Consider the following 17576-nt stretch of genomic DNA (forward strand, 5'->3'; position numbering starts at 1 on the left):
ATGGCAATATGGGGTGTTCTCACAGTGTTCATGGGTACGTAACACGTCCACTTTATCGACATTCGCTAACGAGAGGTCATGAAAGGTGCGGTACAAACGTTGGTACCTATATCTTTACCGCTGTCCTCTCTTAACGCTGCTCTAGATATCATGCGGCTCTTATTTTGCGCTTCTTTATCGGATTTGTGGAGGCAGCATTCTTTCCCGGAGCTGTATTTCTTCTTTCACAATGGTATAATTCTCCAGCGACTCTGAACAGCATATATTGAAATTTCTTCAGGTATAAGAAAAACGAACTAGGGTTACGCACAGCACTTCTTGCTTGCGGCGCCTCGATTAGTAATGCTTTTGGTGCTCTTTTCGCATCAGGGATCTTGGGATGCTTAGACGGTACACTCGGTTTTACGGCTTGGAGGTCTGAGTCGAGATGCGCGTGCTTTCAAACAGTCAAATTGTTCTGATTTCCCTGCTCCAGGTGGCTCTTTTTTGTGGAAGGCGCGTTGACCATCGTGGTTGCGGTGTCCGCGGGCTGGATTTTACCTGATTTTCCTTCAACGCCGAGCGCCTGGCTTCTGCCTGACGAACAAATACTGGCCAAACAACGAATGGAGGAGGAAGTCGAGACCAAAAATGAGCACAAAAGTAAACCCGGAGGAGATTATTCTGGTCTTGCTGACGCTCTTACGGATTGGAGGGTGTGGTGGGTTGGTGCTGCCCTTAGCGTGATGGTTTCCTCGATGTCATTCAGTATTTACTTCCCGACGCTAGCCGCTACAATGGGTTACGACGCGACTACGAGCCTCTTGCTCTGTGCACCTCCGTGGATTTTGGGAACTTCGACCTCATTTGTTGTGGCCAGGTCAGTATTCACTTCACAGGTCCGATAGGCGAATTGACAATACTGAGTCAAGGCACTCCGATGTAACCGGTGATCGATTCTGGCACATTGTTGGTCCTCTACTTGTCAGCATCTCTGGATTTATACTCGCGATTTCTACTATGAATACGACTTTGCGATATATATCCTTGTACGAACTCTCCCATCTCCGTTCTGCGATTTCGGTGACTTACGCGCACCGATAAGATTCTTGATGACTCAGGGCCCAGTCGCCTATGTTGTCGCTTTGACCTGGATCATGAATACCTTTTCCCAATCACAGTCTAAACGCGCTGCAGCCATCGCACTCATAAACTCCATGGCATCAAGCGGCGTGATCGTTTCGTCGTCAGTTTACAGTAACCTCGTGATATATGCTACTGCTGACGCCGTCACAGATACTTCTGGCCATCTAGTTGGGGACCTTCATACGTGAACTCGTATATTATTTGTATCTTGGCAAGCATCGTATCTATTGCGATGTTATGGGTATTTAGGGTGCACCTTTCCCGGTGCAATGAAGCTGCTGAAGCTGAAGAGCAATCCCTAGGGCTGCCCAAGGGTTTGAGATATCTCCTCTAGCACTTCGAGTCGCTGCTGAGGTTCGGTAGCGGTTATGCTTTGTTGGGTGAAATTATGGGAGCGGGGGTCTGACATACTGTACACAGTTGACCAAAATACATTAATGCGAGTTGCGCTCCTCCAACTGCGTTGCGCGTAGTGGAGAATATATGCAATTGCTTGTACTTTACTGTCATGAATGCATGGCATCTACCATGACATGACTCCTACGGCATCGATCATGATATCATACGAGTGGCGGTATTGTGTGCGGCAAGAAAACTTCCTTACCCTTGTTTTCTTCATACCAAACTATATCATGTGCTACCAGAACCTGTACCCTCGGGATCTCCAACAACGACCTCATCCGGCGAATGTTTTCCTCCGCGACTTCCTTGTACTGGTGGGAACATGTGACCGCGCCCGTTTTCCCATCGACATGGCACGCAATCTGCATCTTCCCAGTGATCATATCAGGGTGGTGAGCTGAATCTGCACCTAGCAGGATCCAAGCGCCGTCAGGGGAAGTGCGCGCAAGGATGTTGATATGCCCATCAGTGTGCCCTACAATAAACAAGCCTGAGTGACTTTTTCCAGTCTCGTGCATGCAGTAAAGAAGTACCAGATGCATCAACGATGTACATGCTGCCATCACCGAAAATGTCCATTGCGTGCGGGTAGGGACCGATTGCCACGTTTAGGTCAGAAGCTGTGACGAAGCGTAGACGGTCTTCTGGTGGACGAATGGATGAAAAGGCTATGGGACTGTGGCAGGAACCAGGGTCCAAAAAAGCTTGCTTCGATCCTTCCCCGAGGATAAACTCAGCACTCGTAAACGGGGAGGGATCTCCGACGCTGGGGGGAAACAGGTTAGGCTATTCATACCACCTCGGACGCTGAGAAAGCTCACTGATCCCAATGGAGGTGACTCAGGACTACCAAGTCAACTGATGAAGGGGGAACTCCACCAGCTTCCAAAGACTCTGCCGCAGTCTGCTTCACATCAGGCACTACTGATATTGCAGCAGGCGCATACTCTTTGATGTTCTTGTGGATTCCTAGGTCGAAAACAACCCGCTTATTGGTCTTCGAATGACGCAGTAGGAATGCGAGTGAGGGGAAAGTTATGGGATCGTCCGATTGATCAGCTACCATTAGACTCAAAGGAACGATGAGGTGTCCGGCTTCAAGGGCAGATACGTACATGTACGCTTGCTCATCGGACGGAGAAGGGAGTGGATGTGCCTCTGTGGACATTGGTATCGAATTCAAGGGTGAATCAGAATCAAGACTCAAATGTGCCTATATATAAGCAAGGAAAGCAAACGGCAGCACCATGACTCCACAAGGTTCAAATCATGACAACAAGGAGTCACGCTAGCCGGGTCCGTTGTGCACTATCGACAAAGTAGGATACTTGTACGCCCTGGCTGTACATAACTCACGAACAAGGTGTACTAATGACTGTCCAGAGTGAAGACGATGTCTAGTTAATGAGGATCTCAGCAGTGAAGCGAGATATCAATGATCCCAGTAAGAACTGGTTGTGACGGGAAAGGCTGGGAAAGGACTATATGCGACGATATGTGAATTACCCGTTTAGTACTATGTTGGAATATGCTGAATAATGTAAACTTCGTCTCGTTTTGCAAATCGTCGTTTTGCATTGCACTAGCATCGTCGGCGTCGACGTCGTATCACACCAACTTCGTATGTTTTTGTAGAATATTGTATAGCATCACACTGACATCGTGTCGTATCACACAGACATTGCATTGTATCGCGCGAAGAACGCACCACATTGCATCCGACTCACGCAAAGACAACTATGACAAGTATGTACTATTCTAGTGCCTCCGAAGTCCGGTCCCGAACCTAGGTTCGAACTCGAACCTTTGCGGACTGGACCATTGGTTCAGTCACAGGTCCGGTATTTCTGCTGGACCGAACCCCCTAATAGGTCCGAGGTCCGGTATTTTCCTGGAGCACGTGAACCGGTCCAGACGCGTCCGGACCGGTTTGAACCTGATGTATTTTTATCCAACTTAGATTCTCAAACCGGCAACGAAGCCTCATGTTTTTGGTAAGGTTTTCTGTTTAAGCATTGTGCTTGCCTGTCGCTTTACTGTCTTCCCCCCCTTCTAGCCTACTTGCAGTAACTACATTGCCCTCATCCGTGTTCTTCTCTTGGTCTCTTCAGCAATGCGACTTATCAAGGTGCTGGTACGTTCACAACACGTTCACTGTTTGTCATTGCTAACTTCTAATGCCATTTATTTCAGGACATACTGTCCGCACTTTTGATTCACCACACTGCTGTTCTGGCATTTGTTCACACTCTGGCGTTTTCTGGTGCGGAATGTTCATGTATCGGGGCTTTTTGATGTAGCGCTTGACCCCAACTACAAGGTTGCATACGCCAAAGACAAATGGGCCCCTCATTTTTTCGAAATGGGGATGCAATCCCTCGGGAGAGTGGTATGTCGCTTGTCATCACGCACCTCAATTGTATACTAATCTTACATAGTTTGATATATATCATCGTTGCAGTACTGTCTCACAGGCTCCTGCAGAGCCATCTGTCACCATCCCATCTTTGCTCACTCGCCAAGGATCGTACGGCCATAGTTGGATGGGCAGCTCTGTCAAATCGCGTGTCGTGAATGACACAACCACACGAAGGCCTCGTCAAGAACTTGAGGACTACCTAGATGCACCCCTTGAGGATGTCGACAACGTAGTGGGCTGGTGGGGGGTACGTCTTATTGTTTAATTTATGTTGTTTGCATACTAATACAATCAAAAAACTTTTCAAGCACCATTCTATCCAGTACCCGACCATCTCCCGCATCGCAAAGGATTACCTTGCCATCCAGGGATCTGCAGTTGTATCCGAGCGTGCATTTTCAAGTGGCGGCATTACTGGGACCGCACATCGCAGCTGTTTGCAGCCAGCAACATTCGAGGCTCTCCAGTTGCTCAAGAGCGTGTACCGTCAAGGCCACATTTCTGCAACATCCCAGGCTGAGTTTGCTGCTCCTTACGATAACTGCATTGTTGTTGAGGAAGGGTTTTAGTAGTTATAGGTTTTGTTCTCATTTTTTGTCAATTTTAATTGTTTTTGCAATTTAAACAATGGTTTGAGAGTTTGAACATGTTCTGAACCTGAACTGAACCCTTCCGAACGCGTTCAAAGGTGTCCGGTGTAGAGACTCATGCCTCTCATGGCGTGACATGGCAGTTTCCACCAAGGAGTGCATAGCACGAACTTGTAGCGTCACTCTGTGCGCTACCCACAGCTATCCCTATACAAGGTGCAGCTTTCCCGCGCACCATTCCCGCGCTTCACGATGTATACGCGCGCGTGTGTTCCCGCGCTTGAGCGCCCTATAGCGCCAGCCATCCAGAAGCATCCATCCACTGTCCACCAAGCCCTCTAGTGCGTATATTTCCATTTCTTTTATTAGCATATCATTCCACCTCTATTTTTATAATGGACCCTTACTTATATATATCTTTACATACCTACTCGGTAGCGCTTCGGCTCCGCATGACCGCGCTTAGGCGCGCTATATAAGCGCCAGCAGTACATACTACGAGAGGGAGTTTTCCACTTACTTTTCACTTACTTTCCCTTTAACTTACTAGTTACCACCCACCATTTTACTTAGCAGAACATAGTAGAAGTCTATTTGTCTACACTTCGCATCTCTCTTCTCTTATATTGCATCATATTAGCACTTGAGTCTAACTTCTCTATTATTTCTGCATACACGCACGCGTGTTCCTGCACCTTGCGCACACCTGCACTTTCTCGCGCTTCGCTTCAGCGCACACTTCTAGATCCTTGCTGCACTCGCTTCCCCTAGGGTCGAACACACTTGTCGTCTCAAGAATAGCAGACTAGGCAACGCGCAACCTCACAACATTTATAGATACAGCTAGGAGCCTCTTTTGTTCCTTGTTGTATTGCTGTTTCTACACCGGTCCAAGGTTCGGCCACCATGCCTGAACCTGACCAATGGTCGAGTTCAGGGTTCACAGACATAGGGCCATGAACCTGACCGAACTGGACTTCGGAGGCACTATACTATTTAAGCATCCACTTTTACCAAACTGATCAACTACTCTAGAATGTCTCCCGACTCGAGTTCAGACAGGCAGCTCTATGTCTGTGTTTGCAGCAAGCACAATCTCAGGCAACCTCATCAAGTTTCGAAATCCACCTGGCACCGACATTTAGAAGCTACTACTACGGAACAGGAATGAGAGAGGATACAATCTGGTAGAGCACTACAGGGACATAGTATCCCACTGGAAACAAATATCGGGGCTGCAGGCAACACTGCACCTGCCAGCAACGCCGGCAACTCAGATAGAATGTCCTTGCCTCCAAGTGCTTGTTGTGTGGCCGCTGTAGAAACAACAATACAGAGAGGAACAATGATGCTCCTAACTGTATCTAAAATGTTGTAGGTCAAGCATTGCCTAGTCTGCTATTCTTGAGACGACAAGTGTGTTCGACCCTAGGGGAAGCGAGTGCAGCAAGGATCTAGAAGTGTGCGCTGAAGCGAAGCGCGAGAAAGTGCAGGTGTGCGCAAGGTGCAGGAACACGCGTGCGTGTATGCAGAAATAATAGAGAAGTTAGACTCAAGTGCTAATATGATGCAATATAAGAGAAGAGAGATGCGAAGTGTAGACAAATAGACTTCTACTATGTTCTGCTAAGTAAAATGGTGGGTGGTAACTAGTAAGTTAAAGGGAAAGTAAGTGAAAAGTAAGTGGAAAACTCCCTCTCGTAGTATGTACTGCTGGCGCTTATATAGCGCGCCTAAGCGCGGTCATGCGGAGCCGAAGCGCTACCGAGTAGGTATGTAAAGATATATATAAGTAAGGGTCCATTATAAAAATAGAGGTGGAATGATATGCTAATAAAAGAAATGGAAATATACGCACTAGAGGGCTTGGTGGACAGTGGATGGATGCTTCTGGATGGCTGGCGCTATAGGGCGCTCAAGCGCGGGAACGCACGCGCGCGTATACATCGTGAAGCGCGGGAATGGTGCGCGGGAAAGCTGCACCTTGTATAGGGATAGCTGTGGGTAGCGCACAGAGTGACGCTACAAGTTCGTGCTATGCACTCCTTGGTGGAAACTGCCATGTCACGCCATGAGAGGCATGAGTCTCTACACCGCACTTTGAGATCTTGTCAAACGAGCTAGGGATGAGGAAGATTCTAGACGCACTGCTCAGCGTGACAAACACGCACGAGTTGTGCATCAAGATGTTCAAGAGGTATCTGTATATCTATCAGTATCTTTGACTCGAATGGAGTGCTAACTCTTTGATTTTCAGCGAAATAATCCCCCAGATACACCGCAGCCTCCTGACCCAGATGAGCCTCTGCACCCAGATGCACCTCCGCACCCAGACGAACCTCTGCACCCAGATGAGCCTCTGCACCCACATCAGGTAACCGACACGAAGATGATAAAGTTTTGTAAAGCTTTACCTGGCCTGACATTTGTATAATATCCATCAAAATTGCAGTTCAAAAGATAAAGCTTTATATACCCGGACTAAGTTGGATGAACACTGCCAACAGTACAATTATGACAGACTACTTGCAATTACTTGCCATTTATCACCAAACCGGCAAATGTTTGCAATCACTTGTCAGTGCTATCAGCTGTTACATACTTTGCTAATGGCCTGGGCTGCACACAATTTTTTCACTCATTTGTTGGTCTGGTTTTTTGAAATTTTTGATAAAAACAAAGTAGCAAATATACATAGGTAATTCTACAACAAATGGAAGCAACAAGATAAGAAAAGAGTATGGACGAGGAAGTAGGGTCCAGATCCAGATCCACGAAGGGCCACAACCATGAAGAAGGACCAGGACCACGAGGAAATACCAGGACCGCGAGGAAGAACCAAGACCGTGAGGAAGGACCAGGGCCGCGAGAAAGGACCAGAACTGCGAGAAAGGACCAGGACCATGACGAAGGACCACGACCACCAGGAAGGACCGAGATCGCGAGGAAGGACCAGGATTGAGGAGGTACCATTGGGGGCCAACCATTGAAGGGGAGTTAGGACCATGACAAAGAACCACGGAGTGACCTTGAGTGAGGAGGGCAAAATAATAATAATAGCGGTGGTAGTGGTTGAAAGGGAAGTAGCGGTAGAAAGTTGAACTTGACGAAATTTCAGATGGCCCACTTACATAAGCTTCCTTTAAGGCCGAGCATTGTGATGCGCTGGATTACAATGTGATGCCATTGGTTACCATTCGGTCGAGAAATGCTGGTGCACTTGCGTGATCAAGACCTATTTTCATCTGAATTGTAGGTTTCTTGTCATATTTTATCCTTGAATTTCAGTTTGTTTTTCTTGTATATTACTTTATCTACCTTTGTTTTTGCATGTAATCTCATGAATTTCTGATCTGATATTACCAAATACAACTAGGAAAACCATCCCCTCACCGATTTTCTGATGCAGATGCACCTCTGCACTCAGACGCACCTCTGCACCCAGACGAACCTCTGCACCCAGACGAACCTCCGCACCCAGACGCACCTCTGCACCCAGATGAACCTCCACACCCAGACGAGCCTCTGCACCCAGACAAGCCTCCGCACTCAGATGCACCTCTGCACCCAGACGAACCTCTGCACCCAGACAAGCTTCTGCACCCAGACAAGCCTCCGCACCCAGACGAGCCTCCACACCCAGACAATCCCCCAGATCCATCGCAGCCTCCTGACCCAGACGAACCTCTGCACCCAGACGGACCCCCAGATCCACTGCAGCCTCCTGACCCAGATGAACCTCCGCACCCAGACGGACCCCCAGATCCACTGCAGCAACAGCAACAGCAGTATGAGATTAGAATAGAGCACCGGCAGTGACCCAACATTGATATTGTTACTCTGGCACAAAGTGCCATTCTTCCCAAAATCCGAGAAATAATGGATTTCATCCTTGCTATAAGGAATGCCTCACTCAATGAACCAATTGTAAATTTGAGTGATGATGCCCTCGAGCGGCTCCACAATCCCCCCCAAGGACCTATTGTGATCGATAGCCCAGGAGTATGCCAGAGTATTTCAATGTACCTTGCACTCGAGCATGCCTTGCAAGATGTGTACAATCGCATTTGCAGAGCCACCACACAGAACTTTGCTGGTGCGGATGGTGTCGATGACCTCCTCAGTTTCTATAGTGTGGAGAAACTCATTAGTCAGTATACTGGTGTTGAATCGATCGAGCACGATATGTGCCCAAAATCTTGCCTTGCATTTACCAGCCCATATGCAGACCTGGATAACTGTCCTATGTGTACCACGTCACGTTGGGACCAGGTGAAGCTTCAAGCAAGCAACGGACGCAGTAGAGTCACCGCCCAGAAGCTCATTACTATCCCTCTTGGCCTGCAGCTCCAGTCACTGTATCGTGATCCTGAGAACGCATGGAGTATGCGATATCTTCATGAACACACGCAGGAGATTCTTGCACAAATAGAGAGAATCATGAAGATTCCGATCGTGGATGATATCACCATGGGTTATGATTACCTTGGAGCAGTTCTTGACGGCGACATCAAGGAAAATGACATAGTTCTCATGGTATCGCTCAACGGGGCACAGCTTTATGAGAGTAAACAATCTGATTGCTGGATGTACATGTAGGTCATCCTAAACCTGGCTCCTAACAAATGCTATTGCAAACTGCACGTTCGCCCAGGTGGATTTATACCAGGCCCTAACAAACCTAAAAACGTAGACTCCTTCCTCGCTGTTGGTCTTCACCATCTCACAGCACTTCAAAACGAAGGGCTAACTGTCTGGGATGCATCTTGTGATGTCCGTTGTAGAAACAACAATACAGAGAGGAACAAATGAAGCTCCTAACTGTATCTAAAAAAATGTTGTAAGGTCGCGCGTTGCCTAGTCTGCGTTACCTGAGGAGACAAGTGCGTTCGACCCTAAAGGGGAAGTGAGTGCAGCGAAGATCTAGAGGTACGCGCTGAAGCGAAGCGTGAGAAAGCGCAGGTGCGCGCAAGGCACGAAGGCGCGGGAATGCGCGCGCGCGTGTGCGGAAATGAGAAGGAGTAAGCTTAAGTGAGGATATGATGCAAGATAAGTGAAAAGAGATGTGAAGTATAGACAAAATGGATTTCTACTATGTTCTTCTAGGTAGATAGTGGGTGGAAAGTAAAGTAAGGTAAGGTAAGTGGTAAAAATGTAAAGTGAGTAGTACTATGTACTGCTGGCGCTTATATAGCGCGCCTAAGCGCTGTAATGTGGAGCCGAAGCGCTACCGAGTAGGTATGTAGAGATATATATAAGTAAGGGTCCATGATAAAAATAAGGTGGAATAATATACAAATGAGAGAAAGAGAAATATACGCACTAGAGAACTTGGAGGACAGTGGATGGATGCATCTGGATGGCTGGCGCTATAGGGCGCTCAAGCGCAGGAACGCGCGCGTGCGTATACATCGTGAAGCACGGGAATGGCGCGTGTTGCGCGGGAAAGCTGCGCCTCATATAGGAATAGCTGTGGACAGTACACAGAGTGGTGCTGCGAGTTTGTGCTGTATACTCCCTAGTGGAAATTGCCATATCACGCCATGAGAGGCATGATTCTCTACACTGTTTCATCTCCAATCTCCATCTGCTTTTCACCACTGCTGACGGCCCTGGACTTGTCTATTGGGATGGTATGGTTGGACACAGCAGAAAGAATGGCTGCTGTATCTATTGTGGAGTCAGAGGCAGACGCAAAACTCGCGCGACACACTATTACCCTGCACTTCTCAAGCCATGAGATTGGTGTGCCGAGGGTAGTGACCATCCAGACATTGATGTGTGCAGACTTCCTCTGGGAGGATCTTTAGACTATACTGAAAACCTACGTCGGCTTGTAGCATCTCAAAATCAGCGGCAGCTGGATATGCGAAAAATGGAAACAGGTATCACCAAGCCTCCCCTCATTATGGGCCTTAGCCCTTCTCATTGTCTCGGTGTTCCACACTGCATGACCACGGACATCATGCACCTTGCTGCAAACTTAAGTGATCTGTGTCTCGATCTCTGGCGTGGAACAATTGATTGTGGCCCCACAGATGATGTAGCTACATGGGACTGGGCAGTTCTTCAAGATGCAGAAACCTGGAGCGCACATGGAGAATCAGTAGAACGTGCAGGTCCATATCTACCCCCCTCGTTTGACCGCAAACCTTGTGTAGTGATGGCGTGTTGGCACATAAGTTGAAAGCCACGGACAAGCCTACAATAATTAGCCCAGTATTGCTGAGGCAGAACATTATAGAGCAGTGCAGGGCCGAGACTGAACATATAGAGCTGGAACTCCCATGTCTTGTAACCTGTGTTTATTTTTTCAGCGACGTTCCATGATCTCCAACAAGCCAATGTACTTCTTTGTGCCTGGGAGTGGGAATTCGAGCTTATCTACTATCAACTCAGAGAAGATCACCTGCACTTCGTCCACCCCTGTGTCCACCAAACTAACCATCTCGTCGCGGAGACCATTCAGAAAGGTCCACCAGTGTGCTATGCACAATGGACAATGGAATGGATGATTGGTAACCTTGGCCAAGAGATACGCCAACCATCGCGGCCTTATGCAAACTTGTCACAGGAGGGGGTTCGCCGTTGTAAAGTGAATACCCTTTCATCTATTATACCTGACCTCAATGAACCTGCAAAAGGTCTCCCAGAAGGTTCGGTAGACCTGGGTGATGGATACACACTATTGTGAAAACGGGATAGGTACATGTTCTCGCCAGTTGGAGCTGCTGCACAAGCTATGCGCTGTAGAGACTCGCGCGTCTCAATGCCGAATATCCGGCCTTTACCCATACATTCCTATATGCTACAGCTCTAATCCTAAGGACCAGTCTCGCGTGCACTCGCGCGCGCCTTATCCGTACTCGCGCGCACTTAGGCGCGCCTTACCTGCGCATGCGCTATGCGCGCTTCGTGCGCCTTCTCCTAGGTCTTTGTGCTATTGTCCGTCCATTCGTCCCATGTCCTTACTGATTTGCTGGTGCGTTATTCCTATCTTGTCCATTGAACTAATGAAATCTTCGGTCCGACGTCCGCACTACATATAGAAAGTCTATTTAAACTTAGTTATAATTAGAGTTGATATGGTTACTCGGTTCGGGAGCGCGCTCGGAAGCGCGCCGCTTAGCGTAATCTCCATTCTTAAATACAGAAGGGTTTCCTTTGGTTCTGGTACTTACTTTCCCCTTATCTTTGTGTACTGGAAAGTGTATAGATCACCTCCTCACTTGTTATCAGATCTTATTCTCCTGTCAATCATCCATCTGTGCATTCACTCCTCAATAGGACCTTTCCTTTAACGCTCAAGGCGCGCCTTCGCTTCGCGCGCGCGCGCATTCTCGAACCTCCTGCTCACGCGCGCATTATCTTCTCGCGCCTGTTAGCGCCCGCCTAGCTCATAGAGTTTCCCTCCACTTTTATTTTGAGGAACTTCTCTCAGTGGTTGTCCTTTGGGTCGAGTCGTTGTCTCGTATCCTGGTCTTGCTGTTGAGCACCCTTTTGTTTTAAGTGTTTTCACGTATAGTCAAGATTCCTCATCTACAACGGTGCTCGAGAAGGAGTGAGACTTGGACTAGGAGAGAGCAGCACACTAATAGGAATAGGATCGACTACAGAGGATAGTTAGTAGGATGATGTGTTATATTAAAATCATACCTTTTATTTTTTTCTCGGGAACGTCAGACTTGAAAGAGTTCTTCGACTGCTTACGTTTCTTACCCCTGGCATTGGAAGAACATCCACTACTCTCCTCCTCCTCATCCTCATCGTCGTCGTCAATGTTCTTCTTCTTCCAGTTTCCATGGTCATCAACATGATTTCATCGCCAGGCAGAATATGAGGTGCTGATGAGATAATCGAGCTTCCAACCGTCATCAGCAAACTTAAACAACGGATATGTGTTCTCCAGCAGGGTGTGAACAACCTATCGTGCAGGTGCAGATGCTTTACCCCACGTCTTTGGTGCAAGTTTGCGCCTGATAAGTTCTGCCCAAGCACCATGAAGCAGCTTCTGAATAGCCTTGATCATCGTATCTGTAAGTGGGTCACCTTTTTTGTCCTCGAGGTATGGTACTTTCCCGTGGTTGGCTTGACGGCCATCAGGAGAATCCAGCCATGCTATGAAGTCTTCGTTGGTCCAAAATTGAACATATGGATGAGTTAGGCGGGTAGGGCGCTTAGTGACAGGTTGTACTGGAGGAATGACAGAATCAAGCTCAAGGCCTAAGTCTGTTTGTGGTAGCTGAATAGCGCTTGTGAGCTGCTGAAACATTGATCTAAAAAATGATTGGTTTGAACAAATGAAGACTCGCTGGTGAACATATACTTGAGTGTGTCATGCTCGCTAGTCAATTTGACTATTTGCAGCTCTAACACTTTGCAGTGTTCACGCAAGGCCAGCACTTGCTGATTCTCCTGAATACTAAGCTGCATATATGCACCCTAAAAATACATTTATAAGTGTAAGAACCAGTCACAGAGTACTTACCTGTGAGAACCGTTGCAGATGTGGTGTAATTGAATCCATGCAGGGATCCTCTGGTAACGACATAGGAACACCAGGAGATAGGGGGGAGGGGGAGTATCCTCCCCAATGTGGATGATCCTGTTAATTATTACTAGAGGGTGTAGCATGAAAGAAAGACCCGCTGTTAAAACGAGAGCCCCCACTGTCACTGGATGGAAACATGGTCAACAGTCTGGTAAGAGACAGACTTCAACATATACTAGTAACTAGCAAGTCCAATAATAAAAGCTCCGCCAGACTTTTCCGCCATAACTCTAGAGTTGAAGCTGATTATCTCAAAGTCCAATCCACGCACTCGTTTAAACTCTCACTTCAAAATTCGGCTATTATTATTATGTCCTCGACTAATGAACTTGTGGATAAGACTCATACTGTGGATGTATGTGGAGATGTTGTTTTCCTAGAGTTTGATGGTGTTCTGCCTAACTGGAATCACTACTGCATCAAAGTCTCATTTGATACTCCCAGAACCAAGGTCAATCTTTTCTCTTTCGGCTTAACTAATATATATCATAATCTTTTAGACTATTGTTTTCCGTCTTCATGAAGGTGCAGACCCTCAGCTGAAACCAAGCATGACACAGTGAGTATTTGAATCGTCATCAAACAGATTCATTTGATTTATGTACTACAGTGCTGTCCAAACTGAGAGCGAGCCAAAGGAGAAAGAAGCAGAGTGCAATGATGCAGTGAAGTTTGAAGAAGACGATACCATGATAGCCGAAGGGGACTCGGAGGATCTCAAAATAAAGCAGGAGGATAACAACTTGTTGTATCTGTCTGCAAGGTACATTTTTGACTGTTTATGTGACATTCATTTCAAGTTAGATTTTTCTGGGCTATCTTACGTCCACAGTCCCGCCCTTGGCGTCACATCATCCGACTTTTTGATCCATCTGAGATTCTGCAGAAGGTAGCAGATATTCAAGAGCGGAAACATAAGTTCGAGGAGTATTCAGGGTATTGACTCCCAATCATTTTTTGGAACGATCACGACCATTCTTTTTTTGATGCATGCCGCTTTGTGATGTTTTGTTCACATATTCTGCTCTACTCATCTAATTTTGCACTCTGTTGTAACCGATACCTCGCATGATAATAGCTCTATAACTTGTATTGTCATTATTATACTTGCAATGTAACTCAAATTGTAATGAAACAAGCACCTGACTACTCTACATCTGGAGCATTATAATTATCATCCAAATGATTGACATTAGCGGCATTTCCACTGAGAGGCGAGATATCTAATCCTGGCTTCTCCATCATAAAAAATCGGGCCTCCGTAGCTCCTGACGGTAACGTTGGTGTGTGTGGAATCATAGCAACCACACTGAGGATCTGCTTAACATCAACAACATAGATGTCCTCAAGTCGGGAGCAAGATACAACGGTCTGCGAGGAGAGCCAGAGGAGGTCTTCATCTGGATGGGAGTACAGGCAAATGATGGCCACATCTGCAAAACGCCAGTCGCGATCATTGTTAGGGTCAGCTTCAACTGACAACCTGGTGAAGTATAAAACTTCACCGAATCGAATCTGCCCATCGTATTTTAGCTACAGTACATCAGTATTTTACAAAATATAATACCAGAAATGCTCACCTTCACATTGCGCAACATGCGTGTTTGATCCAATGATTTGAGCATCTCTTGCCAAGCCGAACGAGCAATTTGTCCATTGGATACGAGACAACGACTCGACCCAAAGGACAACCACTGAGAGAAGTTCCTCGAAATAAAAGTGGAGGGAAACTCTATGAGCTAGGCGGGCGCTAACAGGCGCGAGAAGATAATGCGCGCGTGAGCAGGAGGTTCGAGAATGCGCGCGCGCGCGAAGCGAAGGCGCGCCTTGAGCGTTAAAGGAAAGGTCCTATTGAGGAGTGAATGCACAGATGGATGATTGACAGGAGAATAAGATCTGATAACAAGTGAGGAGGTGATCTATACACTTTCCAGTACACAAAGATAAGGGGAAAGTAAGTACCAGAACCAAAGGAAACCCTTCTGTATTTAAGAATGGAGATTACGCTAAGCGGCGCGCTTCCGAGCGCGCTCCCGAACCGAGTAACCATATCAACTCTAATTATAACTAAGTTTAAATAGACTTTCTATATGTAGTGCGGACGTCGGACCGAAGATTTCATTAGTTCAATGGACAAGATAGGAATAACGCACCAGCAAATCAGTAAGGACATGGGACGAATGGACGGACAATAGCACAAAGACCTAGGAGAAGGCACGCGCGAGTGCGTGCGAGACTGGTCCTTAGGATTAGAGCTGTAGCATATAGGAATGTATGGGTAAAGGCCGGATATTCGGCATTGAGACGCACTGTAGGGATTCATTTCTGGTTGGGCTTGTAGAGACTGTTTTTACCTTACCTTATGTTGGCACTTTTGTAGCTTACATAATCAATCAATCTTTTCACCAGTTACCAGTATGAGTCAGAGTCCTCAGTAGTTTTTATGATATTTCCTATCCTCTGAGCCTTAAGCCTAGTCCAGAAACCCTTTAGGGTCGAATAGCAGCTAGGTTCTGCAAGACCCAACATTGTTCAGACTCACCATCTGAATTGTTGTACCTTCAGCGCGAGTCTCTACACCGTCTCCGAATTTACCACTAGCTCCACTCTCCCCGGCTATGTTGCCCCTGCAATCACTTGATTTACTAGACACACCATCTCCAAAGTTGCCTGACACTGCAGCTTCCCCAAAGTCTGTTCAAATTTTGCCAACCACGACAGAGAAGCAGAGTATCCCCCCGCCAGTACCTAGTACCACAGTTACTGTGCCAACCGAGAAGGAGAATATTCCCCCACCACCAGTGGCAGCACCTAGCATTGCACTGCAGCCAATCATTAAAATCAATATGACAAACCCACTGTACATTTTTTGTGCTGTTTTTGTCAATCATTGGATAACTTGAATATGCTTCAATAGTTCTACACTCGCTCTAGCTGCTGTCGGCACGATGATACCACCTCTCCCACCCTCTATTGATCCTCCTCTGAGTCTTTCAGCTTCTGGCTTGACGTCTATAAAGGGCCCAGGCAAGGCCAGCGACGCTGCAAATGGGAGGGGCAGCAAAATCAGCAAGGGTAAGATGCATCCAAGTCAAACTAAAAATGGACAGTACGTGGATCCTTCAAATTGCACTAATCACATTACTTACAAGTTTCTAGTAATCTATGTGCGCATCGTTGGCTCAAGCAAGTTGAGAGCAACAAGACAACAGAAGAATTTTGTGTTTATTACAGGGATCTCTCTGCGGACCAGTGCAAGGTAAGTCATTTTGTCGCCGTATATACATGCTACATTCATGGTGAATTTCAGGAATATGATAACGAGGCAGCAGAGCTAGTGAGTTGCATGTCTCTATTGTGCCAGTTGTGTTTTTGACACAGCGTGCAGGTTGCCAATAATGCTTGGGACAAGACAGTCTACAACAGCACATTGCATTAGACTTACCCCATTCCTCTCCATCGCATGTTTCTGATTCAGTCTCATTAGACTTCCCCCGCTCTCCGCCGCATGTTTCAGATTCGGTCTCATTAGACTTCCCCCATTCATGGACTCTTTCCAACGCACTTTCGATACCTTCACGCACCCATTGTCGACATGTTTTCATAGCTGTTTGTTATTTTAGTACTCCCAGTTGTACAATAATATCACATCCAATGCTACCTGCGCATATTTCGAGACGCAAGTGAAAAGCATGCAATACACAATAAAACCATATTTGAGACTATTTGAGTACATTCTGATACAGCACCAAGACTGTTTGACTATATGCTACTACATGATTCTGATGTGTTTTCGCAAAAAAAAACATATGAGGGCATTAGGGATCTCGCACCAACATATAGAAAATGTGCGGGTTGTCCCACTTTATAACCGGAATGTGCCCTGCTAGTATTTTCTTCACGATCACTTTCATCAACACATCCCAACACATACAGTCCTTTCCCATCACAACCAGTTCTTACTGGGTATCAATGCTGGATGATATAGATAAGTTGAGAAATGTGAGTAGTTGTGGTGTTCAAAAAGTACCACGATTCGTCATACCCAAATCAACCGTCAATTACATAATTATCCCCAAAGCGCTGCACTAGTGACATCTCCGATGGATCCGTTCGTCCAGAAACCTCATGTTAGCCTACTAGATCCCCCTTAGTCAAGACCTTAGAATAGAAGGAAGACAGAGTCATTGACTGATTTGTACTACTAGTACTGATCCAGGTGTTATCAGGGATCACCATGACATGGGTGTCAGTGACTTGTTTCGCCAAAGAAAGGTGACCGAGGTGAGCATCTTTGATCAGAACAGTGGCACCAATCTATATGGGTAGTGTCATGCTCTTGATATTTTGTTTCTTGAAATTACTGAGAATCATGAAGTTATCCAGTCACTAGTATTTTGGGTTCAGGTGAGGTACAATTTGGTGTAAGGTCTATCTGAGACGTGCACCTCCGTGCGTGACTGGCCAACGCTAGATCAGTTTTGTTCGA

At 46.7% G+C, this 17576-nt stretch overlaps 7 protein-coding genes across 7 annotated transcripts; 3 read left to right on the forward strand and 4 right to left on the reverse strand.

Annotated features, from left to right (window-relative positions):
• Nucleotides 1-1685: 1685 nt before the first annotated feature.
• Nucleotides 1686-2695, reverse strand: F5891DRAFT_981767 (beta-lactamase-like protein; the record flags this gene model as incomplete). The annotated part of the gene is made up of 3 exons (XM_041377149.1): nucleotides 1686-2002; nucleotides 2061-2293; nucleotides 2349-2695. The coding sequence occupies 3 exons, from the start codon at nucleotides 2693-2695 to the stop codon at nucleotides 1686-1688; spliced, it is 897 nt and encodes a 298-aa protein (XP_041224194.1).
• A 5229-nt stretch (nucleotides 2696-7924) lies between these two features.
• Nucleotides 7925-8290, reverse strand: F5891DRAFT_933303 (uncharacterized protein; the record flags this gene model as incomplete). The annotated part of the gene is made up of 1 exon (XM_041374001.1): nucleotides 7925-8290. A coding segment is annotated over one exon (366 nt), but the record flags the coding sequence as incomplete, so codon positions are not given.
• Nucleotides 8291-8415: 125 nt separating this feature from the next.
• Nucleotides 8416-8913, forward strand: F5891DRAFT_932255 (uncharacterized protein; the record flags this gene model as incomplete). The annotated part of the gene is made up of 1 exon (XM_041373982.1): nucleotides 8416-8913. A coding segment is annotated over one exon (498 nt), but the record flags the coding sequence as incomplete, so codon positions are not given.
• Nucleotides 8914-12460: 3547 nt separating this feature from the next.
• F5891DRAFT_981769 (uncharacterized protein) lies at nucleotides 12461-13087 on the reverse strand (the record flags this gene model as incomplete). Its single annotated transcript, XM_041377150.1, has 3 exons — nucleotides 12461-12812; nucleotides 12863-12978; nucleotides 13025-13087. 3 exons carry the CDS (start codon nucleotides 13085-13087, stop codon nucleotides 12461-12463), a joined length of 531 nt encoding a protein of 176 aa, XP_041224197.1.
• A 310-nt stretch (nucleotides 13088-13397) lies between these two features.
• F5891DRAFT_981770 (uncharacterized protein) lies at nucleotides 13398-14030 on the forward strand (the record flags this gene model as incomplete). Its single annotated transcript, XM_041377151.1, has 4 exons — nucleotides 13398-13538; nucleotides 13588-13646; nucleotides 13698-13850; nucleotides 13892-14030. The coding sequence occupies 4 exons, from the start codon at nucleotides 13398-13400 to the stop codon at nucleotides 14028-14030; spliced, it is 492 nt and encodes a 163-aa protein (XP_041224198.1).
• A 203-nt stretch (nucleotides 14031-14233) lies between these two features.
• F5891DRAFT_955269 (uncharacterized protein) lies at nucleotides 14234-14745 on the reverse strand (the record flags this gene model as incomplete). The annotated part of the gene is made up of 2 exons (XM_041375311.1): nucleotides 14234-14620; nucleotides 14668-14745. Coding segments are annotated over 2 exons (465 nt in total), but the record flags the coding sequence as incomplete, so codon positions are not given.
• Nucleotides 14746-15705: 960 nt separating this feature from the next.
• On the forward strand, nucleotides 15706-16526 carry F5891DRAFT_1190712 (uncharacterized protein; the record flags this gene model as incomplete). The annotated part of the gene is made up of 5 exons (XM_041367345.1): nucleotides 15706-15947; nucleotides 16005-16196; nucleotides 16247-16346; nucleotides 16398-16424; nucleotides 16476-16526. The coding sequence occupies 5 exons, from the start codon at nucleotides 15706-15708 to the stop codon at nucleotides 16524-16526; spliced, it is 612 nt and encodes a 203-aa protein (XP_041224200.1).
• Between the last annotated feature and the right edge of the window lie 1050 nt (nucleotides 16527-17576).

This window comes from Suillus fuscotomentosus (genome assembly GCF_016647785.1).
Source record: "Suillus fuscotomentosus strain FC203 chromosome Unknown F5891scaffold_38, whole genome shotgun sequence".
Classification (NCBI taxonomy): domain Eukaryota; kingdom Fungi; phylum Basidiomycota; class Agaricomycetes; order Boletales; family Suillaceae; genus Suillus; species Suillus fuscotomentosus.